Genomic DNA, 26,549 nt, shown 5'->3' with positions numbered 1-26,549 from the left:
GGAGGAGTGCTCCTCAGAAGTTTCTCCAACATATATCACGTGACAGGGGCTTGCCATAACCTGTTTTGCCTGTATTATAATAAGTTATAGATGTATTGTTATCAGATCATGCCTATTTCAGCAGCAGTCACAAATGAGAAACTGTAGACAAGACTGACTGGTAAAGGTGTTCCTCACGCATTGTTATGCTAAAGTAAAATAGCTCATTCACCATGATTTACAAGTACAATTTTCCTATACTATATTAGGCTGTTAGCTCTCCAGCATGTTTCTTTTCTTTTTTGAATGTTGTTTTCGTGACTCTTTGTTCTTTCCAAATTACTGTTACACATTACTGTGGATATGTCACAGCTGTAAGCAGTATTGTTGCATACACAGTTGAAAGAGAGCAGTTTCTTGTTTGAGGAGGCTTGAAATGAGGGATGTGGGGTTAGGTCTTAGCTGTTTTTTCCCCATCCTTTATAATGGGCAAAATTGCATGACCGGTTAGCTCCAAGGACTGTGTCCTGTACCACTGAATTGTATCACTCCTTCTATTCCTAGACATGGGAGTGTTTTGCCCTTCTTTAAAAGTTACTTAATTACTTAAGGCAAAATTCAGAGACAGGTACCTTCTTAGGGTTTCTTTTGTGGGTCTGCACATTTTTAATTTCTAATCACAATAAGGATTGTGCTAGCAGTTCTACATATGGATTGCAAACTATCATTAGGTCAAATAATGTAGAATTGGAGAAGAAAACAATTTTAACTTAAAAATTAGAATGGATTTGGAACTACTGTAGCAAGACAGAGATCAAAAAAAGAAACACCAGAGTTCTTTTCTGTTTCAAATAGAACCTGATCTCATTTTTGGGATCGTGATAGTGCACTGTGGCAACAAGAGTAATAACTCAGTGAATTACAGACAGTAGTTAGCTGAGTAAAGTTATAGGTGTGAAACTGAACTGACTTCATTGTGTTCATATCACAGTTAAAGTGATTTTGCAGCTACTTCTTCTTCAACCACTCCCTTTGTGTTGATACAGCTCTCCAGTTGAACTGCAATTGATCTGAAATTGAGTGAAATAAACCGCTTACCTAGAGTATTCCATGTACATTTGGCAAAGAAGTCTGCTCAAAATCCTGTATTACCCTTCTCCAACCCCTAGCCCTTAGCTATCATAAAATCTGTTAATTTGCCCATAACTGCTGAAGGTCATTCCTTTCTCATCTCTGCCAGACATTCAGAACCCTATTTCAAGATCTGAATGACAAGAAAATTGTGAAAGCTATGTAAAACAAACAACTTTGTTATGTCAATTTCCTTTGTGGTTGAATCTTCAATGCCAGGCAATTTTTGCTGACTGTGACTGTGTGCAAGACCAAAGCAGGTCACAGAACTAACCAGGTTGTAAAAGACCTTTGAGATCATCAAGTTCAACCTATCACCCAACATCATCTAATAACTAAACCATGGCACTAACTGCCTCATCCAGTCTTATTTTAAACACTTGCAGGAACAGTGACTCCATCACCTTCTTGGGCAGCCCATTCCAATGGCCAATCACTTTCTGTGAGGAATTTCTTCCTAACATCCAGCCTAAACCTCCCCTGGTGCAGCTTCTGTCACCAATTGCCTGTGAGAAGAGACCAACCCCCACCTGGCTACAACCTCCCTTCAGGTAGTTGTAGATGGCAATAAGGTCTCCCCTGAGCCTCCTCTTCTCCAGGCTAAACAACCCCATCTCCCTCAGCCTCTCCTCACAGGGCTGTACTCCATAACCCTCCCTAGCCTTGTGCTCCTGACCCCTCACCAGCCTCATTGCCCTTTGCTGGACATGTTCCAGCAACTCAACATCTTTCTTAAATTGAGGAGCCCATACCTGGACATAGTACTCAAGGTGTGGCCTAACCAGTGCTGAGTCCAGGGGCAGAATGACTTCCCTGCTCCTGCTGGCCACACTATTCCTGATATAGGCCAGGATGCCATTGGCCTTCTTGGCCATCTGGGCACACTGCTGGCTCATGTTCAGCCTACTGTCGACCAGTACCCCCAGGTCCCTTTCTGCCTGGCTGCTCTCCAGCCACTCTGTCCCCAGCCTGTAGCACTGCATGGAGTTGTTGAGGCCAATGTGTAGAACCCAGCACTCAGACTTGTTAAATCTCATGTCGTTGGACTCTGCCCATCTGACCAGCCTGTCAAGGTCCCTCTGCAGAGCCCTTCTACCCTCTAACAGATCAACACCTGCTCCCAGCTTGGTGTCCTCTGCAAACTTACTAATGGTGGACTCAATCCCCTTGTCCAGATCATCAATAAAGGTATTAAACGGGATGGGGCCCAGCACTGATCCCTGGGGGACACCACTAGTGACAGGCTGCCAGCTGGATGTGGCACCATTCACCACCACTCTCTGGGCTCAGCCCTCCAGCCAGTTCCTAACCCAGCACAGAGTGCTCCTGTCCAAGCCACAGGCTGACAGCTTGGCCAGGAGTTTGCTGTGGGGGATGGTGTCAAAGGCCTTGCTGAAGTCCAGGCAGACTACATCCACAGCCTGCCCCACATCCACGAGTGGGTCACCTGGTCATGGAAGGAGATCAGGTTGGTCAGGCAGGACGTCCCCCTCCTAAATCAGTGCTGTCTGGGTCTGATCCCTTGGCCATGCTGCAGGTGCTGTGTGATTGACCTGTTCCATAATCTTCCCTGGCACTGAGGTCAGGCTGACAGGTCTGTAATTCCCTGGCTCATCCTTCCAGCCCTTCTTGTGGACAGGCATCATGCTGGCCCGCTTCCAGTCATCTGGAACCTCTCCAGTGAGCCAGGACTGCTGATAAATGATGGAGAGTGGCTTGGCCAGCTCATCTGCCAGCTCTCTCATCATGCTAGGATGGATCCCATCTGGTCCCATAGACTTGTGGGGATCCAAGTGGCTCAGCAGGTCTCTTGCTGCTTCCTTCTGGATTACAGGGAGACTATACTGCTCCCTGACTTCATCTACCAGCTCAGGAGGTCAGTTATCCTGAAAACAACCTGTCTTACTATTGAAAATTGAGGCAAAGAAGGTGATAAGTACCTCTGCCTTTTCCTCATCTTTATTTACTATATTCCCCTCCATGTCCAATAAAGAGTGAAGGTTGCCCTTTCCCCTCTTTTTGCTTTGAGGATGAACTGGATTATCATCATAATTCCCTAAGAATCTTCCTGACTACTGCAGCATAAGTACAAACTTAAGAGACTGATACACATAGTTGTGAAACAGTGCTGTCTGTGCTATTTTCCTTCATTGCTGCATTTACTTTAGACAGAATTTGTGTCTCCAGTGTAAAACTTTGGATTTCAAAGCACTGGGTGAGTAGGATCTGTGCTAATGACCTAATTTATTTGTATAGCATTATTCTTAACTGTATCTAGAAGTAGAAATGATGCTCACGCCCCTGTATTTGGTGCTGGTGAGGCCAAATACAAAATACTGTGTTCACTTTTGGGCCCTTCAGTGCAAGAGGAACATTGAGGTGGTGGAGCATGTCCACAGAAGGACAAGGAAGTTGTTGAAGCATCTTACAAAGAATGGCTGAGGGAACTGAGGTTATTTAGTCTGGAGAAGGAAGAGGCTGAGGGGAGACCTTATCTCTCTACAACTACCTGAAAAGAGGTTGTAGTGAAGCATGGGTCTGTCTCTTCACCCAGGTGGGAAGCAACAGGATGAGAGGAAACAGCCTCAAGTTGGCCAAGAGAGGTTGAGATGAGATTTTAGGAAAACTTTATTCAGTGAAGGAGTGGTTAAGCATTGGAACAGGCTGCCTAGGAAACTGATTGAATCACCATCCCTGAAAGTATTTAAGAGACATGTAGGGGCAGCGCTTAGGGACATGGTTTAGTGGTGAATTCGGCAGTGTTAGGTTAACAGTTGAACTCAATGATCTTGGAAGTCTTTTTCCAGCCATAATAAATCTGGGATTCAAACATGCTGCTCCGCTAGTAGATAGAGAGTGTTTGGTATTGCTCTGTTGTGAGCATGGAAACATTATTTTAACCTGAACTGCCAAAGCAGACAGTCTTCAAAAGCTCACATGGTCTCATATCTACAGACTCATCTGAAGAGTACAGAAGAAAATTTGCCCAAACTGTGGTTCACTAACAAACCCTTGTAAACTGGAAATGAGCCTTAGTCTAAGAAATCAGGTTGAAGTCCAAGATCTATTAAGCAGTCCTAGTATAAAATGGACTATAGCATGACACGTGTCTCAGATCACTAAGAAGTGGAGCACCCAGTAATGTGATTGTTTTGGCAGTGTGGCTAGGTGATTGACAGAGCATATAGCTGATGCGTATGAAATCCAGCTACTTCTGATTGTTGTAGTGATGGGGGAAATGCAGTGCTGAAAGAGATTCTGAATCTGTCAATTTGCTCTTTATTATTGAGATTACAGTAGTGGATGAAAGTCAAGCCCCAAAGTTGCTTGCACTCTCAGTTCTAGCAGATGTACATCCTGGTGGTTAGGTATTGAAGATAGAGTGAATCCAGCCCTAGGGAAGACATATTGTCTCAACCAGTATAAGCTCTTTGTTAGTAGCCTGGGGTGTGTTTACCTTGCTGACTCCATAGCACTTTAGAGAAATCTGGTTTAAATATGTTTGCATGGAACGCTCTGTGGTTTGATCTGTAAGGGTTTGTGAACCTCTGATGAGTGTTTTGCTATATTGCTGGATGATTTCCAGAAGCTGAGCTAGCTCAGGGGCCTGTAATTGCTGTTGACACTCCAAAGAGTGCACATATCCTTAGATAATACCAACAAAGAGGGTGCTTTAATGATGTTACGCATTGATGAATTCCTAGACCAGTTGCAGCACTCCCAGAAACACAATCTTGTGAACATAATCCTTCAATTATTAAAATAAGCAGAGCAATGCTATACCCACGGAGATAAAAAATATTTTTTTCATAGTTGCTTTAAGGTGATGGTAAGACATAAAGTTGCTCTGCCTTTCTTGTTAGCAGAACCTCTTAAACATCTGTAGATATCAAGTTTCCTCTAGTAGTGTAAGTGACTTCTTAGCAACAAGAGATGCTCACAAAGCAAATGATTCCTTCTTCCCATCTCCCTGTTCAGGGACCAATAGATATGTTCACTGCAATCAGTTCCTGCCTCAAACATGCCTTCCAGTTAAACTGTTGAGAAGCAGAAGTGCTCATATGTGTAAATCCTCGATTAACCTAATAATCTTTTGTGATTGAGTTATCATGAGAAACTTTGGTGGAGTCTGTGTTGTATAGTAGCTATGTATTTTATACTTACTGATTAAGTATCTATGTTGTCTGTGGTGAAAAGTAAGATAATTCATCTCATTTCAATGTGGAGGTTCGTGTTTCTGCCAGTAGACTCCGCAACACTGTTACGTCCTTTGCATTTCAGCATTGTTTGTTTCAAAGAAGTAAGCTATTAACGCTTCTTTCCTCCCTCAGAGTTTAGAATTCTGTTCCCTCAGCTCACAGGGATTCTGACACTTGCCTTCTTCATCCACAATTGTGTCATCACGCTTCTTCAAAATAACAAGAATCAAGAAAATAATGTAAGTAATTTCACAAGACCTTGCTGATTCGTGTCTAGATTGCCAGACAACAATATTTTTTCCCTGTCTGCTTCTCTTGAAATCAGTCCAGAGACTGTGTGGCAGTTTTAGGCTGATGCCTAGGAAATTTTCCACAGATCTTGAGTAGAAAGTGGTAGAATGTAAATAACTACCATTGGATGTAAAGGGAAAAATAATGGTAAGGTCCAAATAATCCCATTGGTTTGATAACTAACATATTAGTTGTACAAACTATTAGTTGTATAAACTATTCTGGTTTTTTCTTGGCTCTTTGCTCTAGCTGATACTAGCTGGTGGCTATTGCTTGGCTGTTGCTGACCTTGGCTGTGTTCTTGTTGTGGCTAAGAAACTAACAAGCTGGTCTCTGCTCTTCTGTTTTCTCTTTTCCCTTGTACAGGGGGAAAGGGGGCAGAGAGGGTGAAGCTATTGGTAACTCCATGGTTTTGCCCAGGAGGGGGTCCTCGTGTTGTTTATAAATTGTAAATACATGTAAATATTGTATATTTTGTGCATATTCATTGCATTTCGTATTTCTAGATTTTACTTTACTTGTAAATACAGCTTCATTTGCTTCCCTCCTAATCTGGGCAGGTCTGGCAATTTTATTTTGGGAGGTAGTTCTCCAAATTAACTGGGGGGTAATTTCAGACCACCACAGACTGTGAGAGCTTCAGAAAATTTAACTCTCTCTTGTGATCTGATAAAAAAACAGTTATACATACTTTTCACTGGCTACCAACAAGTAACAAATGCACTACTGACTTATTCAAATGAAAGCCTTTAGAAGCATCCCAGAATTATTTGTGGTCAGGCTGGTATTAAGTGGCCAAATGATGCACAAGAGGCAGAACTGACAATGTTGTAATACTCTGGTAAAAAATGACCAATTTTAGAATGGAAAATACTGCGCAATATTTGGCACAGGACTGGTTTTTATCAGATTCCTGAACAGATTCCATGCTGTCTCGATAATATGTTTTTAAGATTTCTTTTTTTTTTTTTATGTCTTTTCTAAGTATTTTTGTGTGACAACCAAAGTCAAGGTTCATAGAGAAACCCGACTCTATATAGGAAATTCTCTAAGGTGAAGCCTAAATTGAAAACCTCTGATATGTAGCCTTTGGACTGGTCCTTTGCACTTGAAAAAGTATGGTGCTGCTCATCCAGAAGGAACTGAATTCTTCCCCATTAAAAAATTACAGAATCAGAGAGTGGTAGGGGTTGGAAGGGACCTCTGTAGGTCATCTAATCCAAGCCCCCTACTAACGAAGGTTTGCCTAGATCAGGTTGCACAGGAATGTGTCTAGGCTGGTTTTGAAAGTTTCCAGAGAAGGTGACTCCACAACCTCTCTAGGCAGCCTATTCCACTGCTCTGCCATCCTCAAAGTAAAGAAGCTTTTAGTTAAGTTTGGGTGGAACTGTGAGCAGACAACACAAGTCTATTGCCCGTTGTTCTATCACTGGGCACCACTGAAGAGGCTGGCCCCATTGTCTTGACCTCTGCCCTTTAGATATTGATACATATTGACAAGATCTCCTCTCAGTTTTCTCTTCTTCAGGCTGAACAATGCCACTCCTTGTAAGAGTCCTCTCATCAACTTTGTAGCTCCTTGTTGGCCTCTTTGCAGTAGTAGTTCACTTTCTCTTGAGCTGGGGAGCCCAAAACTGGACACAATACTCCAGATATGGCCTCAGCACAGCAAAGTAGTCAGGGAGGAGAACCTTTCTCAACCTGATAGTCACACTCTTCTTAATGCACCCCAGGATATCATAGGTCATTTTGACCACAAGAGCACACTGCTGACTCATGGTTAACTTGTCCGTGAGGACTTCTATGTGGAGCTTCTTTCCAGCAGGTCAACCCCTAACATGTACTGGTGCATGGGTTATGCTTCCCCAGGGCTAGTACTCTGCATACAAAATGGATTGAACATGATACAAAGTTAGAGTACATTTTTGCTGTAGTTATTTTGATTATTTCATTTTTTCCTCCCTACTTTCCAGTATTCCTGTCCAGCTGCATTAAAATGCACCTGTAAGGGTAGCTGCATAACATACAAAAATTTATAATTTTAGCTGTATGAAAAATTGATACAGAACCACAAGCTGAGGATGGACAGGACCTCAGGATGTCATATTGTCCAGTCCCCTGCTCAAGCAAAGCTACTTACAGTAAGTAGCCTGCACAACACATCAGATATATCTGTCTTGATTATTCAGAGGTGATGTGCCAGTGCAGTGAGATGACCTTTTGCTTTAGTCATCTGTATAGTTACTTTTTTGTCCCTGTGAACCAAGGCCAGCTTGCAAGTGACCACCTGTGATGGTTTGAAACTGTCTCTTTAATTTTTCTTCTCAAAGTTCGAGCAGAGAAAGCAAAAAAATGTAAATAAGTTACTATTGGGTGTAAGAAAGCGAAATAATGATTGCTCTAAACACTTCCATTGGATAGAAATGTTTAAGAACTACTGCTTGAAACAAAGTAGACACAGTTGGGGCAACTTGCTGGGCTGTCTGGCTGCTGTTTCTTCTCTTCTGGCTAAAGATAACACACTGACGTTGGCGAGCTAAGTTAACAGCCTCTCTGCTTCTACCTAACTAACTGCTTTCTGCCAGGGAGGTCTGGGGGGAGGCGGCCCCTTGGGAGAGAGGCCCCCTGGGAAGGGTCCCCTTTGGGGGGAAGCAAAGGGAGCTTGGTTGTGCTTTTCTGTTGATTATATATATATATTTGTAAATGTTTTGAATTGTGTTTATTTGTACACATTCATTGCATTTCATCATAGATTGTAGATTTCGCTTGTAAATACAGCTTTCATTCACTTCCAGACTGAGCTAGCCTGGTTATTGCTGGTGTGGGGGGGAATTTGAGCTCACACTGACACACCACCTCTGCAAAGGAGTCATGCATTCTCTTCCAGGAAAACTTCTTCATGTTTCTGAAAATAGTTGATAACTAAAGCAGGGGTTAGTGGAGCTCTGGAGAAAGAAAACAAACTAAATTTCTTCTCAGTTTTCTCAAGAAAATCTCACAATGTAGAAAAAGGAAAGATTTCCCCATGGTCACTTCAGCAATCACCTATGTATGCAGTGGAGGCCTAATCTCTCCATGCCACCTTCAGGATTCTTCTTGTGGCTTTTTTTGTCCTCCATTTACATTGGAGCAAGTAATCAGCTGCAAAGAGCAGCACGTGGAATCTCCTCTAGCTTGCTTTTCTTGTGTTAATGAGGAAGAAACTGCCACCTGCATTTGCATCTACTTTGCTGAGTGCCATCTCTAGAGCCTGAGTTAAATTTCCAAGTCAGACCTAGCATGGATCCCAAGCCTTGGACAGCTTCCTCATTCCAGAAGAGTGTATAAATTGTATGGAAAGAGCACTTTTAAGTACACCTGGGAAGGTTTGTAATGGGAAACCAAATCTGTTCTTAGTTCATCTAGGAATTTGATTTGGGTAGAGATTTCCTTCTGTGTTGTTGTTCCTGTGTTGTTGTATAAGATAAATCACGGTGTTGAGTATATTTTTTTCCTATATATTTACATCAACAATCTTCTTTCATGTATCATTTATTCCACAAGGACTTCAGTTTCATGGCTCAACCTGTAATAACATGTGCCTTCCATCAGAGTTTCTGAGTTCTGTGAAAAGGCACAGAACCTGGAGAGCAGAAAACTACCATTTTCATTTTTAACAAAACTTACTGAAACTAGAGGTCATAAGAACAACTCTTTGGGGAGGTGGAAAAAAAAAGGGAAGGAAACAGTAACATTTCTTTTATGGAGTCAGAAATCCAAAACAATAGCAGCTTCCATTCTGGTCACAGGCCTGTATCACTGCCCAAAACTAAAATATGCATAGAGAGAGGATTCCTCTGACTTCTATTCCAGTACAGTGATGTGGGTGTGAGAAGAGTAGTGCATTGGAGTAAGACAAATGTCAATAGGACAGCCTGGAGAAACCTGGGAGCAGGATTCTTAGACTGCAGCTGAGCTCTCTGTTCCCATCTCCTGCTGCTGCATCATTGTATTTATCAGTGTAAGGTTTTGTGCACTGCGCAATCAACTGGTCTAGAAGCTGACTGCACACAGAACTAGCCCCGCCACAAAAGTAGAGAGATGTCTTTTGCCAGGTGGTAACTGTAGAAGGCGTACAGCTGTGGATGGTCCTTACTTTCTAAAAATATTGAAACATTATTTATTATCTGGAAACAGAGTGAGTATTTTTTTGTCACCTTGTTAGTTGTTATCATTTGAACATGTGTTTTTATTATATGGATCGGAGTCCAACTGAAATATTACACAGGCAACATCTCTTTTGAGAAGAAACCAATCTAAAATGAGACCATGAAAAGGTACTTCTTGTAATGTGGTGATACAGGCTTCTCCATCCAACAAGCAACTCCACAAACTAGCTTTCTCTGTGGTATTGAGGAGAAGTGAACTATTTTCTCCATGGCATACAACAGGGAAAACAAGACCTGAAAGTTGCCTGTTCCTTTTACCATCACCTGGGAAACATCTGAAGAGCTACAGAGCCTTCACTGTGCTGTTTCTAGTCCTGTGCTGCAGGTCCTGCCAGCAACACCTGGGTGGTAGTCTGTGACCATGATAGAACACCTTGCACTTTCGGAGTTCTCATATCCACCCTTCTGTAAGGAGGCCGATTCTGCCTTCAGTGTGATGCTGCTGCCAGCATTAGTCACCTGATTTTCTATTCTGCTAGGGGCACTTTTAACACTTCATTCTGTGTATCTATCAGAAGAGGTCCTGGTCAGCAGCAACTGCAGCTTACATAATTTCTCCAAATTCCACCTCAAAATCCATGTTATTTCAGGTGTACTTGGCAGGTGGCAAGCTGTGATCCATTTGGGCTCTGACCTGCATGTTACCTTTGATACTTCCTTCTTTTAACCATTCTTTCAACATGCGATTCTTGGATTTTAAACTTGAGATCTGAGAGCTGCCATATTCTTTATGCTTAGGCAGCTTCCACCACAGTGATGTCCATTCTGTCTATATAAACATCTTAACAGAAAATTTAAAATAGACAAATGCGATTATTGTTCTGTTACTTAAAATTAATCCTTTTATCTCTCTCCGTTTGTCCTTTGGTTTTATCTGGAACTATGCTGTGTAAACAGTATTTACAATCAGGGCCTTTATGAAGTGAACCTAGGTCTCCTGAAGAGCAGTGAACATTAAGCAAAAGACATTCCTCTTACATACACAAACACGTGTTGCTGGGCAAAGGTAACCCTCCTACACGCAGAAACAGATGTTTGCAAGGGAGCCAATGGATGCTTGATTAAACATAAATCCAGGTTTTTGAGCTGTCTTTATTTCTTTTTTGTTGTTGTTGCTTATGGAATAACCTGACAGCACTTGTATAAAAACACATAATCAAAATTACATCAGCACTTAGTTTTAGTACAGATTATAGCATACATCCTTAAGAGCTGTAGGAACATGAATTGGTTAAGTGTGTTCAGAGCAAATAGCCTGCCAGTTATCTGCCCCTTAATGTAGTCCCAAGGAAACACTAAGAATTCTGTTTCAGACTGGATGCCCTCACAACTTCAAGTACATGTCACAGCAGGAAGTTTTACAGTTAGTTGCAGAGCTTGTAGGTAGACCGCATAAAAGTGACAACTGTGAGTTACTGTCTTTGTCCATGAGGAATACACCTAAAATATTAAATTTACAGCAACTGCAAACAGGGTTTGTCAGCTCATGTGACTTAATATCATGTGTATTTTGAGAAATTGTCTAAGTCCTGTCTTCAGGAAATGAGAACCCATGTCTCTGCAAAACTACCTCACCCTAATTATTCTTTGTCTCCTGCAGTTAGTGGTAGTCACTAATAAATACCTATAATAAATCTGCATGTTTAGATGTAGTGTTCATAACATAGCTTTTTAGGATGGGTGCTGGTGCTTTTGAAGATGTAGCTCTTATATGAATATCTGTAGAGCTTCTGAGGTCACTCAGGAGAAATTCTGGGAATAATTTAAAGAAGATGCTATTGTTTAACCTCTGATAAAGTTTAATATTTTTCACTCAATGACCAGTGCATGGAAAGTGAAGATTTGAGAAGCATCTTACAGCTACATGTAGCTTTTCAGCAGGGGGAAGAGGTTGGAGCTGGAAGTGTGCAGCTCCCAGGAGTGTGAGTGCCACCCTGGAGTACATGTTGAAGGTGCATTGTTGTCTGATGAGTAGTATCACTGGCCTCTTGCAAGCCGTTGGGGAAAGGCATCGATATTCTACACCAAAAGCACTGGCAAAAAGGTGCAGGAGTTTCCAGTTCCCTTACTAAAAAATGGTTTCCATTTGAACTTTTCTTCAGCTTTATAATCTACCATTTTATACTTTCCTTGGGGACTGGCTTGCCCTTGGAGGACCCCAGAAAGGTATTAGTTATGCTCCTTTTGTCAAGGAGATAGTGTGAAGAAACACCTAGGGAAACATTTCCCTGCATAGGTGTGAGTGAGCTTTGCCTATGCTCACTGAGCTGGCTGGACGCCATAATTATGATCCTGATCTAGAAGCCATATAGTCCTAATAATTTGTGCTGTGTCTGAGCTACTGAGACGTGCTTCTCAGTCACAGGAAAGTAGGGTCATACATTGAAACATTACTAGTCATCCTTTGAGAGGCTGATTATTAGTAGCAGCTGGAAAAATGGTTTGCTATAAGGTAATGGGTGTTTTTGTACTGTGTCATAAGTTTATATGGAATATAATTAGTTAATAACTAGAAACAAATGGTCTCCCACTTTATTTAAAAAAAAGGACAAAAAAAAAAAAACCACAAAAACAACACAACTGATGTAGAATAACACACACTGCTGTGAAGTGAGTCTGATGTATATGTGGATTCTGCAGTTTCACGAAGTACTTAAATATATTTGCTGCTTCTAATACTAAATGTTGTTAAAAAGTAAGTTATTTTTGCATAGTTGAGAATCTTTTTGTGTGTTAGTTGCTTAACAAATATAGTCAAAATTTTCAGAAGTGGGTATTGAGGTTAAGATTTAAATCCATATTTAGGTACATGTAATATCATCCAATATGGATTTATGACCTTATCTAATAATCTTTGGCTATAATTTCGTCCACTTTCCTGGATTGTTTAGAAAAAATCAGTAATAAAATGGATAGGGAATTTTAAAGGAAAGAATCAGTATAAAATATGATGCTAAAGCTAAAGGACATATATATATATATGTGCCTTTCTGGTTTGTATTTTATTTAATGGTGTATTAGCCACTATCACACTTTCATATAGAAGCTTGACATGTTAGTTTCTGGTTTGGAGCCAGTGTATCATCCTGTTGAATTTCAAAGCAGCTTCTTTAAAAATGGCCTTTGCCTTGTGTTTGCATTTGAGTATGCTAATGTCTTTAATTGCAAGATCTTAGTCCTGACGAGATTTATCATATGTCATTGATAGGCTTTCTGTCTTCAACAGCTGTCTCTGTGTCCCAAAGCTCATAGTAGGAATAGGTAGATGTAGGAAAATAGAGGGGGGGTTTCTTGTTTGTTTTAACAACTTGTGTATATTTGTACATCCAGCAATAACATGCTGCATCTATTGATATATCTGTTTCTTAGTCTCTTTTCTGTATGTAGGTATATACGTAATACTTGTATAGCTCCACTTTGGGATATTTTCTTGTACCTTTCTATCTGATCCATGTCCAGATTTGGAGTCCCCATTTGAGTAATAGAAATTAGATGTAAAAATAATAGTAATACATGTAAATCAGTGATAAAGGTAAAAGTAACAGTAATAAATACAGTAGAAATCTTCTCAAGGTTCTTATTTTGTTTGTTTTGGGGTGACAGTGCTTGACAAAGTAAGATTTTTTTTTTTCCTACTAGGTGAGAGACCTCTCTATTGCATACTTCCTGGTGGGATTAACATATCTGTATGTTGGAGTGATAATTTTTGCATCTTTTCCTTCTCCACCACTGTCAAAAGAATGTATTGAACAGGTAAGATATTTTACTGTAGCATATATTCATCCTTGATCTTTCAATAAATCTGTGTTTTAAAAAAGCCCTGCTACTGCTTCATGCTTCATGACTCGCACTTGCAGACACATCTGTCCTTGACTGTGGTCCGTTGGCTAATGCCTCATGGGGACTGCCACAAACAGATGAGTAATGTTTATGTTATCCCATTTATATTTATGTCTGGTTGCCAGTAGTTCTTTAAAAATGAAACATTTAATAAATACTTTGTGAAAGTGATGAAGAAAAGGCAAAAATTAAAAAATGAACATACAAGGGTTTAATTTCTTTAGCTTCTTTAAGCCTGATAAGTATTGTATTTATGTTTGGTTGTGTACACAATGACTAATCCTACCCATTGGGACTGGTTTCAGGTACTCCAGAAAAAGAAATATATAATGCAAATGTAAGCTCATTTAGATAGGAGTCCTTGCTATGCGTAGGTTTGTAGTCTTAATACTATGGTTAGTCTTGTCAGCAGAGTTCTTCAGGTAATAGCATCACATGAAACACCTTATGAGGGCTATTAAACTTTTATCTGCTTATAGGCAAGGCTGATTCCACACCCTAAATTGCTTCAAAGATAGGAGTTATCAATTGTGATCCACTTTACGCCAGGTATTCCATGTCTCTTGCATAACATTTAGCAAGGAACCAGCATTTAAAGGCTTCCTGTGAATGTAGGTTAGTTAGAAATAGTACTATTGTTTAACCATGAAGTGATTTTTTTTAAACCATTTGAAATAACTCCATGAGGTGAAATCTAATCTTGTATAACAGAATATAAGTAGTTTTCTTCCCATTTATTTTCTGTAGTTATCCTAAGTGCTTAAGAAGCCATTTGTATATTTTTGTGATACTTCAGTCTTACACCATTTTTTCAGATGTTCTTACTTGTAGTATATGATCCTTTCCTCATTTCTGCGATCCAGATTTCTGATTAAACAACTGGTTTTAATATCTAGATAGGACATAACATGTAATAGAAGCATTTGAATCCATATGCCTAAAAAATCAGGTGGCCCTTCTTGATTATTTGAGGGTGTTTAGAAGATTGAAAAATAATGCGATACTTAGTGCTAAAAAGAGAGCTGACATCAGTGCTGTAATATTAAAAAATCATCTGGTGTTTAGTGGCAAGGCAATTGTGGGAGAGGGAATTGTTATTTCATGTTATAAATCACAGAATCACAGAAACATTCAGGCTGGAAAAGACCCTCAGGTTCACCAAGTCCAACCAATAGCCCTGCTCTACGAGGTTCACCCCTAAACCATATCCCCAAGCACCACATCCAATTGACCTTTAAACACATCCAGGGTTGGTGACTCAACCACGTCCCCGGGCAGCCCATTCCAATGCCTTACCACTCTTTCAGTGAAAAAACTTTTCCTAATGTGCAGTCTAAACCTACCCTCTTGTAGCTTGACTCTGTTCCCTCTTGTTCCATTGCTAATTACCTGTGAGAAGAGACCAGCACCAACATCTACACAATGTCTTTCAGGTAGTTGTAGACAGTAGTGAGGTCTCCCCTCAGCCTCCTCTTTTTCAAAAGTTCATTTTGCGTTTGTAATTGCTTGGGTTTTATCTCTCTTTTTTCCCTTGCATGCAGCTATTAAAAATCGGCAGATACATGTAAACCACCATACATACAAAGCCACCATTGATAAGTGTAACATTATTCCTATGTTTAGAATTTTCTAGATAACTTTCCCAGCGATGACATCATGTCATTTGTTGCAAGAATATTCCTACTGTTCCAGATGATGACTGTATACCCACTGTTGGGCTACCTGGCACGAGTTCAGCTGTTAAGACAGTTTTTTGGAAATGCTTATCCAAGGTAAGAAGTCCACTCCTTGATCAGAGCTTGGTGCATTTTGCTTCATGGCCTTCTGTTGCAGAAATTTAGCTGAGCTTTTGGGGTTTTCCTTTGCTGCATTAACCATATTTCAAAAGCTAATTTTACAGCGTCCATGGAGTCAGAAGGGAATAGGCATGCAAAATAAAATTGCCTGCTATACCTTGTTGGAATAAACCAGTGGGGGAGAGGGGTGTGTTCATTAGCTCTTTATTTTGTCAATAAACAGGAGTTTTGTCAACACAGTTCCGTTGTGTTATGCATTTATATGCTAAAAGAAGAGTTATACAGGGAAAAAAAAAAATAGTCCAGTCCAGAAACGATGAATCAGCCACGAAGGATATACATTGTGTATTTTACCCTGTGAGGGTGCAATATATGTTTTAATTGTGCATAACTAGAAGTCATCCATCTGTTTTAAAACAGATAAGTGAGTTGTTAGCTGTGTTATCTAGGCTGCTGCTGTGTTTATAAAAATAGCTTTTCACACGCTAATTTCAGAGATGAAGCACACCTCTGCATTTGTACACTGTCTGAACTCCAGGAGAGCTGATCCAGATTTCAGTTTTAGTTGTTTGGTTTGGTGTGTTGCTTGGGTTTTTTTTTAAATAAAACCTAGGACATTTATATTTGGAATATTGTCACAGTTGAGAAGTTGACATTTATCTCTCAGTTGCTTATTTTATATTGTGAATTACTACTGATGGAAGAAAGGAAAAAAATACACCAGAAAGAAATGTGGATTTCCTCTGTGGCATCAGCAGTTGCATACAGACTTGGGAAGATGTTCAAAATTTCAGGTTTATTCTGGATCCTAAAATAGGTATGAGAAGGCCTAGAAATGGGATGCCTAAAATTAGGCAGTGAAATAAGTGCTTACTTTTTTTAATGCTAAATTGTACACAGTTCAACATTGAGTATATTTTTAGGAACTATTGCAAGTAACTGTTGGAAACAAGGCCATTGATTTAAGTGCTAAACATGGATTTCACAGCCACTGGGAAATAGCTATGTAAAGTTACTCCCTGATCAGAATGGTTTTCATTTCCCTCATACCTTCTTCTAGGCCTACAGCTTCATAACTCTTCTCAGGTTAATTCCAGCTTGCTGTTTTAAGCCTTTGAGGTATGACGAATGTGATGATGCAAATACTTGTTTGGTTCTTGTCTCCAGGATGTCCTGTGGGTAGCTTCATTCACATTGGCTTTTGTTTTTTAAGACTCCTTGTAGGAAGGTATTTAAAGTTTCTGAGAAGTCAAAAATTATTTCTAGGAAGCCACATCACAGTATCACAGTATAGCAGAGGTTGGAAGGGACCTCAAGAGACCATCAGGTCCAACCCCCCTGCCAGAGCAGGATCACTTAGGGTAGTCCACACAGGAGTGCATCCAGATGAGAAGTCTCCGGAGAAGGAAACTCCACAACCTCCCCATGCAGAGCTACAGGCTGGGGACAGAGTGGCTGGAGAGCAGCCAGGCAGAAAGGGACCTGGGGGTACTGACTGACAGTAGGCTGAACATGAGCCAGCAGTGTGCCCAGGTGGCTAAGAAGGCCAATGGCATCCTGGCCTGTGTCAGGAATAGTGTGGCCAGCAGGAGCAGGGAGGTCATTGTACCCCTGTACACAGCACTGGTTAGGCCACACCTTGAGTACTGTGTCCAGTTCTGGGCCCCTCAGTTTAGGAAAGATGTTGAATTGCTGGAGCATGTCCAGAGAAGGGCAACGAGGCTGGTGAGAGGCCTTGAGCACAAGCCCTATGAGGAGAGGCTGAGGGAGCTGGGACTGTTTAGCCTGGAGAAGAGGAGGCTCAGGGGAGACCTCATTGCTGTCTACAACTACCTGAAGGGAGGTTGTAGCCAGGAGGGGGTTGGTCTCTTCTCCCAGACAACCAGCAGCAGAACAAGAGGACACAGTCTCAAGCTGCACCAGGGGAGGTTTAGGCTGGAGGTGAGGAGAAAGTTCTTCACAGAGAGAGTGGTTGGCCATTGGAATGGGCTGCCCAGGGAGGTGCTGGGGTCACCGTCCCTGGAGGTGTTCAAGAGGGGATTGGACGTGGCACTTGGTGCCATGGTTTAGATAGGCATGAGGTGTAGGGTGACAGGTTGGACTCGATGATCCTTGAGGTCTCTTCCAACCTTCTTGATTCTATGATTCTATGAACCTCTCTGGACAGCCTGTTCCAGTGCTCCATCACCCTCACTGTAAAGAAGTTTCTCCTCATGTTGAGGTGAAATCTTCTGTGTTCTAGTTTGAACCCATTGTTCCTTGTCTTATCACTGTGAACCACAAAAATCACTCTAGCCTATAGTGATAAGGTAGTATGACTGTATCCCTCTCTAGTATTACAGGTATTTCAAATACAACAAAAAAATCAGTTGGCTAACCTCTCAAGCTCTGGCTGTTATGCATTTAATAACCAGAAAGGTCAGCCTGTTGTTCTTCTGTGAAGACTAGTGTTAAGCACAAAAACCCGTCTCCGGGAGCATAGTAAAGATTTGCTACCTGTTGTGAAATATGTCTTTTAATGACTGCTTCTCACCCATAGCTCCAGTTGACAAAGGTCCTTTTGTAGCACTATGCCTGTATCCCCTTTCTAGGAAAATAAAACAGTATTCTGAATTTTTCCTAGAGCTGCTTTTTTTGTGGGGAAACGTTTTGTAAAGGATCAAAGAAGCAGCTCTTAAATAAATTCACTGGGGGGGCTTTTTGATCCACTCTGGAGGACCTGTCCAGAATTAGTAAGTTTCAATGGCTCTTGCGTAGGAAAATAGAAGTAGTTGTACGTACTCACCATGTTTTATCAAAATCTTCAATGTCTGATTCTTGGGCAGTAGGAAGACCTGCAGAGAGATCCAAGCTTTAGCTCTTAGATGTGTGCACAGGATGTGTATTGTGGAGAGAAATATTTCCAGTCACTTGACTGGAGAAAATGTCTCTGTAAGTAGTGAACCGGAAGGATGAAGCAGGAGAAAAACAAAAAAGGCAGAAAAAGTGTGGTTTCATTGTTCTCATTGAAGAATTTTTTTAACAATACAAACTCATGGTTTAAAATCTTGTATTTTCATGACTGATTCTGTACCTTTACTTTTTTTTTTACTTTTTTTTTTTTTTTTACTTTTTCATGTTCTAATTTTCAGGTAGTGAAAGCTGGATTTAAGGGTGTGCACTGATGGCATATCCATCCATTTATACAGCACACTGGGTCATGTGCTAAATTCATGTTGATTGTGCATTTGAGAATCTCTGTTGGCAGGCTAGCCTCGTCTTAATTTTGTGATTTGGTTTGATAAATAATATTTATTTCCATAGGTGCATCCTTCTTATATTGTTTCCTTTGCAGTTTACATAGTGTTATAAATTTACCTTCTGGATATAATTGTACAGTTATGTCTGTCTTTAAAAAAAAAAACAAAACAAAAAAAAATAACCCCCCCACAAAACCACATCCACGTCCTCCTTTAGAACAAGTGCCCCTTGTAAATTTTCCTGTCTTCATTTTTAAGTCCTGGGTTAATCCGTATGAATGTGCTTCAGGTTTCACATTAACTGAAAGTGAACTGGAAACTCCCTGATACTAGAATCCAGGCTTTTTCATATGAGCAGTTGTTTGCAGATGTGGATATCTGCACTGGATATGATGAAGTTTGCTGGTTTGTATCTCTTAATCTTGATAATTGGTCTAATCTAAGGCAATTTCTACCAAGAGCAGCATCCTGTTTCATATCCTGTCTTTCGCTGGTAGGCCATGGTTTGTAACTGGATCGTAACAAGGAACCATTTACTCCAGGGTAACCTTTCTTGTCTGAAGAGCCATCCTCACGTTTTCTTTCCCACGCTTTTCAGATGCTTTGACGTGCTGTTTTTCTACTAGCGGTGCTTTGCTGTGCATTAGCATGTCCTGCTAACCTGTAGTCTTGCATGATGAAGCAGCTCATCATTTCCAAACTTACAAGGTTAAGCAGACGCTGCATAACTTTTTGTTCTCCCAGGTCACATGTCAGAGATAGCTGAACAGGAGCAGCTTGCTTGTCTGAAGCATAGAGGAAATAGTAGCATCTTATGTCCTCCAGGAGTCAAGAGGAGAGCAAAAGCCCCATTGCTTCTAAGAATGAGGATTCTCCTTCCTCTCATGTAGCAGTATCACTCTTCTGTATCTCTGGCCATCTTAAAAACATGCATAGGCATGCTGGGCAGTCTTCTGACAGGCATCATCACAAAGCCTCCAGCCTTTCTGTGCTTCCTACAAAAGACAGAGACAAGAGAAGGCATCCTAATTTGTAGAATCATAGAATTGTTAGGGTTGGAAGAGACCTCAAGGATCATCTAGTTCCAACCCCCCTCCTATGGGCAGGGACACCTCACAGTAGATCAGGTTGCTCAGAGCCACATCCAGCCTGGCCTTAAAAACCTCCGGGGATGAGGCTTCTACCACCTTCCTGGACTGCCACAACTTTTGGAATATAAGAGTGGTTTAGCAACCTCATCTGCCAGTTCCCTCAGCACCCATGGGTGGATCTCATTGGGTCCCATGGACTTGAACACTTTCAGGTTCTTCAGATAGTCACAAACCTGATCTGCATTCACAATGGGCAGTTCCTTCTTCCAGCCCCCGCCATTATCTTCCGTTATTCCAGGAGTGTGGCTGGAGTCCTTCCCAGTGAAGACTGAGGTAAAGAATTCATTGAGAACCTCAGCCTTCTCCATGTCATTTGTCACCAGTTCAGCTGTTTCCTTTCTGAGGGGGCCCACACCTTCCCTGGTCTTCTCTTAATATACCTAGAGAAATTTTTTTGTTCCCCTTGATCTCCCTGGCTAGATTTAATTCTAACTGAGCTCTAGATTTGCTAACCAGGTCTCTTGCTGCTCAGGCAGTTTCCTTATATGCCCCCCATTCTGGCTGTCCTTTCTTTGACTCCTTGTAGAGTTTCTTTTTGTGTGACACCAGGAGCTTCTTGCTCATCCAGGAAGGTCTCCTTTCATTCTTTCCTGCCTTCCTCTTTGTCAGTATGCTTTGCTTCCTTCTTCCATTTTGCAAAATGTTTGCTAGTGTACAGACTGCAACAGAGAAGGTTATTTACTGAGACAAAACTCAAGGAACTCTTCATTCTCTTTTCTCCCTGGTGTTGCAAAAGAATGCCAAAATACCATGTATTGGGAAATCACTTATTTTTCTAAAGTGAGGTATATTTGCAGTGGTGCTTAATGGATATCTTAGGGCCAGAGGCATGTGCTTTATCTACTGTGTCTAATGTGAATCTGGATCTTCTTATGTGTACAGAAAGCTGATTTTTATTTATAATTATTACTGGCTCTTGGCTACAGTGATACAGAGAATTCCCTTGATTAATTATATGCTGTGCATAAAATGTGTTGTACAGATCAGAGAATTGTTTTTTGAAACTTATTAACATATTTGCTTTTCTGAGAGGTTAAATAAGCTGATGGACAGAAATCAGTTGGCTTTCCTTAAATGTTGTCCTCCCTTTACTCCGTGGTAGCCCAGCAGACCTGCCAGTTCTCCTACATGTGTGTCTTCTTAGGCAATGAAATACATATCTGCTGTTTGCATGCATGTTTAGTTATCTGATCTTCACCTAGTTTCTCTCTTGCATCTTAACTGCTGTGAATCATAGTCTTCTGACCAATGTCACTTGAATAAGATTTCCAGGAAGAAAATGCATTTTTAGATACAGTAACCTTTCAGAAATTCTTACTTAAACTATCCTGTTTTGCTTTTTCCCTTGCTTGTTGTGTGTGTTCACCCTATGATTCCAACAATTCTAATTTACTTGCATCTAACCTGAAGGTATTTAAAACCATTTTTCCTTAAATGTCCCCTGCCCTAGTGTCTGGTTTCAAAGGTTTTGATAAGAATTCTTACTTTGAGGGTGCTTAAAATAATTAGAAACACATGATCAGTATCATTCGGTGCTTAATTGTAACTAACCCTTCCACAAGACAGAACGTGGTGGAGCAAGCCCTTCAGTGATGCTCTGGCATACTGGGTTGCTAACCTTGCAATGGAGAAAAAAAACAGCGTTTAGGGGAAAGCTTGATTTTTTTTTTGTTTTGTTTTATCTCTGCCTTTTTTTTTTTTTTGTTTGGGATTACAGGATTTTTGCAGGTGAGCAGTGATTCCCTTTATAGAAAAGAGCTAGAATCTTCATCTGCCCAACCAAGAATATTGAGAGAGAGGACAGAATATAAAAAGTGGAAGCACTATGTGCTGCACTTGGATTGTTGTTGGTGTGCTTCTTTGTGATGTACAGACTCCTTGAGGCAATCCAACCTGTGCCCCACAGGAGCAACCCTAATCAGGCTGCCCAGGCAGACAATGCAGTCCTGGCACGGGCCACTCAAATGATGCTGCCGACCAGGAGAAAGAAAGTTAATGCTGCTTATAAAGCAGCTGTGTGCCAGCAGAGTGATTAGGTAAAAAGTGGCTGATCTCTAACATCTCTAACATCAACTGAATACTTGCCTTCCTACAGTCTTAATAAGCAGAGGTTATGCCCCTCCAAAATATTGTTTCTCTTACTGCTCTTCTGCAACATGTGCTGGCCATTAATTGTACTGTAAGCCAGTGTCAGGCAAAAACTGAGCAATTTAGATCTTACTGAAATGTCATGGGCAGCGAGAAATGCTTGTCCCTTTTGGAGCACACCTGGATGAAACTTACATGATACCTCAAATAATACAGCTGCTATTAGCCCTAGATAACAGATTCTTCTTTATTCTGGAAGATACTTTTTCTTCCTTGTGGGAATTAAGTTATACAGTATTGTGTCTTTGGTATTTGAATATCCATCTGAAATACTTGACTGCTGAGTACCACATGTGATGTTTTTCAGAAGAACTGCCAAATTGCACATACTTACTCCTTAGGAATAATTTGAGTCAAAACACTAGATATCAGAGTTTGGCACTCTTGACTATTCAGTGGATGTTATGCTTGCTGTGAAGTTGACAGATTTGTGCAAATGGATACACAACCTATATACCAGTAAAATGTTAGTGTAAATGAGGGGTAGTATATCCTGTAATAAATAAAGCATAGATCTTAACACTCTTTCCTCACTTCCCTGTAGCATTTTCCACGTGCTCATCCTGAACATAGCAATTGTAGGAACTGGCGTAGCAATGGCAAGATGTTATCCAAATATAGGAGGCATCATAAGGTGAGTGTTGCTTCCACAGTGAATGTGCCTGTGGTGCTACTGCATGTTTGCCTGTTGATGTTGAAGAGGAACAGTATGAGTGCAAACAATTCTGCCTTCACGTTTTATGAGGCTTACAGGTTGTAAGTGATGATTTAGAAGTATAATCAATCAAGGTTTTTTAAAGTTCTGACAAGCAGCTATCTGCAGTTGTGCCTCTGTATTTTCAGCTGATTGAGATTGGTCCTCAAGTTTCATTGGAGCAGTGTTTGAGGATTTTGTGACTATAGACTTGAAAGGAGATGGTGTCAATAGAAAAGTTCCTCAATTATTTTGTGGCTTCTCTCACGTGTTTGTTTAGTGGTAAGACCACCTGAAATTGTTTTGCAAATCCATAGTAAAGATCCAAGGAAGAAAATAATTTCAAAGAGAAAAATGACATAAAAGTTGTACTTCTGAATTAAATCTTGCATTTACCATGCTATAAACCCTTAGGATTTCTGTAATTGGGAAAGATTAAACAACCTAATGAGTTTTATTTTCTATACTTGACACCACCATGTTTGTAATCATTGTCACTCATTATTATTGTGCATCTTTCCTACTGCAGCCAGGAGAGAGAGGTGTTTAAAAATAATAGAAATCTGCAATTATAAAACCAGAATGAGAGGCTTGGGTCTGACCAGAGTAGCAAAATAACTTAGTTTTTCTCAGTGGCTGGTCTTCGAGGGTTTTTTTTCCCATTTCCTTTTATGTCTACCTTTTGTTTTAGTGAAAAATCTAATGTTCCAGTAATAGAGATCTGGTTATTAATTCCAATTAAATAACATACAGTACATTTCTCTGTTTGCAAACTGGTCTTGACCTCTGCTAATGTGTGCATACTCTGCATAGCAACCAGACATTTTGAACAGTGAATTTCCTGATGGTGAATTGTTTGTGTACCATCTACCTTAGGCATCAGCTATTTTTTTGTTGCAGGTGGTTACTCTCTATTATGATGTTTCCTCAGTTTAAAAGGGGTGTTCAAGTATTTGAAATAACATAGGTTGTTAGTTAATGCACATTTGGCTGCAGTATAGCTTAGTAGGTAGAAACTCACAGTGGGGTAAGGGAGTTGTTAGAAAAAGAAGTGTTTCTCTCGCTGTGGTTGGTTAGGTTACCAGGAGGATGTGTTGATCTTTTCAGATCTGTAGAGTGATTTGCTAGGAGCTCATGAAATAAATTAAAACAGAAGTTGTAGAATCAAGAGCCGTTTCTATGTTTACATGCTTTGGTATCCTCAAACGGCTGGGGTGCAGTGAGATTTGCAATTCTGACAGTAAAGGATGGCTAATAGAGGATGCACTGTCCAGTATTTTTCTATTGCACATTGACAAATTTCCCCAAAGCAAGTAGTAGTAACATTTACAGTGGGGAACACTGATTTTTCTTATGTGCCTCAAACTCCAAGAACATTTTAAAAAAAATTTAAAAATCACTATGTTGAGACTACAAGGCTAATCTTAGGCTGGTTAGGTGATGTCTGGAGAGGCATTTGTAGGTGAAGACTGGAGAGGGACTTTTTACAAAATGACTCAGTGACAGGATGAGGGTAATGGCTTCAAACTGGATTTAGATTAGACATTAGGAAGAAATTCTTCTCCACAAGGGTGGCTGCCCAGAGAAGTTGTGAAGGCCCCAAGCCTGGAAGTGTTCAAAGACAGATTGGATAAGACTTTCATCAACCTGGTCTAATAGAAGGTGTCTGTGCCTGTGGCAGGGAGTTGAAACTAGATGATCTTTAGATCTTTAAGGTCCCTTCCATCCCAAACCAACCTGTGATTCAAATAGGGAGTCAGTCCCCAGAAGCATCTGGGAGTGTGACTGAAATGTCAAGAGGCATATCAGAGTGCAGGTACAGGGAAGGAGGAGAGCTAACACAGAAGTGGATAATGAAATGCCAGTGAAGGAGGTGAAGGACAGCAAGAAACAGAAATCAGTGTTTAGTGACTGAAGACAGCCATTGTTCAGCAAGATTGTTCATTGCTTTAAGCGGTAAAAATGACAAGAAGAAATAAAAGTTAGTTAACACAAAGCTTTTTTTTTTTTTTTCCCCTCTTCCCTTCTTCCCTCTTTCCCTTAGATATTCTGGAGCAACGTGTGGTCTGGCCTTTGTATTCCTGTATCCATCCCTCATCCATGTGATCTCCCTGCGTCGTGCTGGGCAGCTGACGTGGCCAGCACTGATCATTCACATCTTTATTATCCTCCTTGGACTGGCTAATCTGATTGCACAATTCCTATTGTGAAACGCCCCCCTTCTCCCTGTGGCTGTCAAAAGTGGTACTGTGACATTTGGCAACACCCTTGAGCAACATGGTTATACATGAGAATGAGCCAGTCTTCAATATGATCTTGAGAAAAACTGCATCTTTGAAGCAAATTAAAAACACATCTTTCAGGCACCTGATGGAAAACTTGTTCTAATAAAAACAAAATTTGTTGAGAAATAAAATGGTTCAAGCTTGAGTGAGGTAGGCCTCCTGGTTTTGTTGAACACATCAAAAATTAATAAAGCTCAAATTTTTCTTTTTTTACAGCGTACTTCTCAAAACACACAGCTTCAGGCAGTAGTACTCCCTTTGCCTTCAAAGGAACTGCCCTTACCTTTATTAACAAACATACTTTCACAGTATTGTTCAATGACTGTTTGAAATGCTCTTTTGTTGCTGTTATTTTCCTGTATTGTTTGGGAAATGAAGAAATTACTGTCTTTTTTTTTTCTCTTTCAGGTTAATTTATAGTCATTTGGGTCAAAATGCACTCTTAATTTTTGAAATGCTATTAAATTGTTTTGGCAATATTTTTCCTCTAGGAAATTCCAGCTAAGAAACAATGAACTCATGTCTCAGTTTTTTATTCAGAACAAGTATATATGCAAGCTATTTGTAATCCTACAATGAAAAGAAGAGGATTAAAAAATTAGAACAAGACTGTAAAAATTAGAATTCCAAACTTGACCTCACTTCAACTCCATTAACTGAGCTGTTACGTGCTGTGAAGTTGTCTTGTTTGAGAATTGCATCTTGGACTCAATGTTCATGACAGACTTGCTCCCTCCATTGTAGGGTCTTTCTTTAGACATTTCTCACTGTGTTCTTCTACTATGTTATTCTAGACATTTTGGATGTGAGCAGAGAGAGAAAGCCATCATTCTTCAGGATTGTGGACTAAATCAAATCATTTAAGTTTTAGATAATCCCTAATGGAAGGTAGAAGAATCTGAGAAGGGGTTTATTGTGCTTGGTTTATTTGTTTTCTTTTTTTTTCCAAACTTCTTATTTATTCATTGAGATGATATACATGGGTAAGCGCCTTCCTTTACCTACCATCTGTGAGCCTGCGTCTTAGCCCAAAACATGCAATAATTAAGTTGCCACACAGTAGTGGAATGTAATTTTTTTGTGGTTGGAGAGAGTAGAGACTCTTTCTACAGAATTTCAGTGTGTTAAAATAATTAACATGTAGAATATTTGAAAGAGGACTCAGAGCATTGATAAATTCCTAAGTAAATAAAAGAGAAAAATAGTTGGAAGTGATGCAATATTTGGGAAGTAGGAGTTGAGTTGAGCAAGATAATTACATTGCAGGGTAAGAGTTCATCTTTTCATCATAAAGACAGCGAAAAGTATAAACTAGATTATTTGAGAAATTATGTGAATTTTTGAGTCATCATGTCAATCCATATGTTTGAGTTGGGCTCTTCAAACTGCATGAAGGACACTGACTTGCATAAATGTCCTTTGATTTGTATGAAATACAAGTTCATACAGGTTTGATATATTACCTATATACTAGAATAATTATTTCAGATACTCTTTCTCCTTTGTGAAACTTTTTTGTGCTCCACCAAGTCTGGTGCTAAACCATGTCACTTAGCTACCACATCTTTGCATCTTCTAAACATTTCCA

The 26,549-nt window shown here is 40.3% G+C and overlaps 1 protein-coding gene across 3 annotated transcripts in view; it reads left to right on the top strand.

Moving 5' to 3' along the window:
- Positions 1-25,033, top strand: part of SLC38A9 (solute carrier family 38 member 9) — a 35,995-nt gene extending 10,962 nt beyond the window's left edge. For all 3 annotated transcript variants that reach the window (XM_054397689.1, XM_054397688.1, XM_054397687.1), the window contains 5 exons: positions 5,442-5,548; positions 13,448-13,561; positions 15,272-15,420; positions 22,527-22,616; positions 24,721-25,033. In XM_054397689.1, coding sequence (XP_054253664.1) covers positions 5,442-5,548; positions 13,448-13,561; positions 15,272-15,420; positions 22,527-22,616; positions 24,721-24,886 — 626 coding nt within the window. In that variant the 3' untranslated portion in view covers positions 24,887-25,033. The remainder of the gene's footprint in view (positions 1-5,441; positions 5,549-13,447; positions 13,562-15,271; positions 15,421-22,526; positions 22,617-24,720) is intronic.
- The last annotated feature ends 1,516 nt before the right edge of the window (positions 25,034-26,549 follow it).

The sequence above is a fragment of the Indicator indicator genome, chromosome Z, assembly GCF_027791375.1.
Source record: "Indicator indicator isolate 239-I01 chromosome Z, UM_Iind_1.1, whole genome shotgun sequence".
NCBI classification, from domain to species: Eukaryota; Metazoa; Chordata; class Aves; order Piciformes; family Indicatoridae; genus Indicator; species Indicator indicator.
The sequence above is the reverse complement of the archived record's forward strand: the minus strand, read 5'-3'. Positions and strand labels throughout refer to the sequence as shown.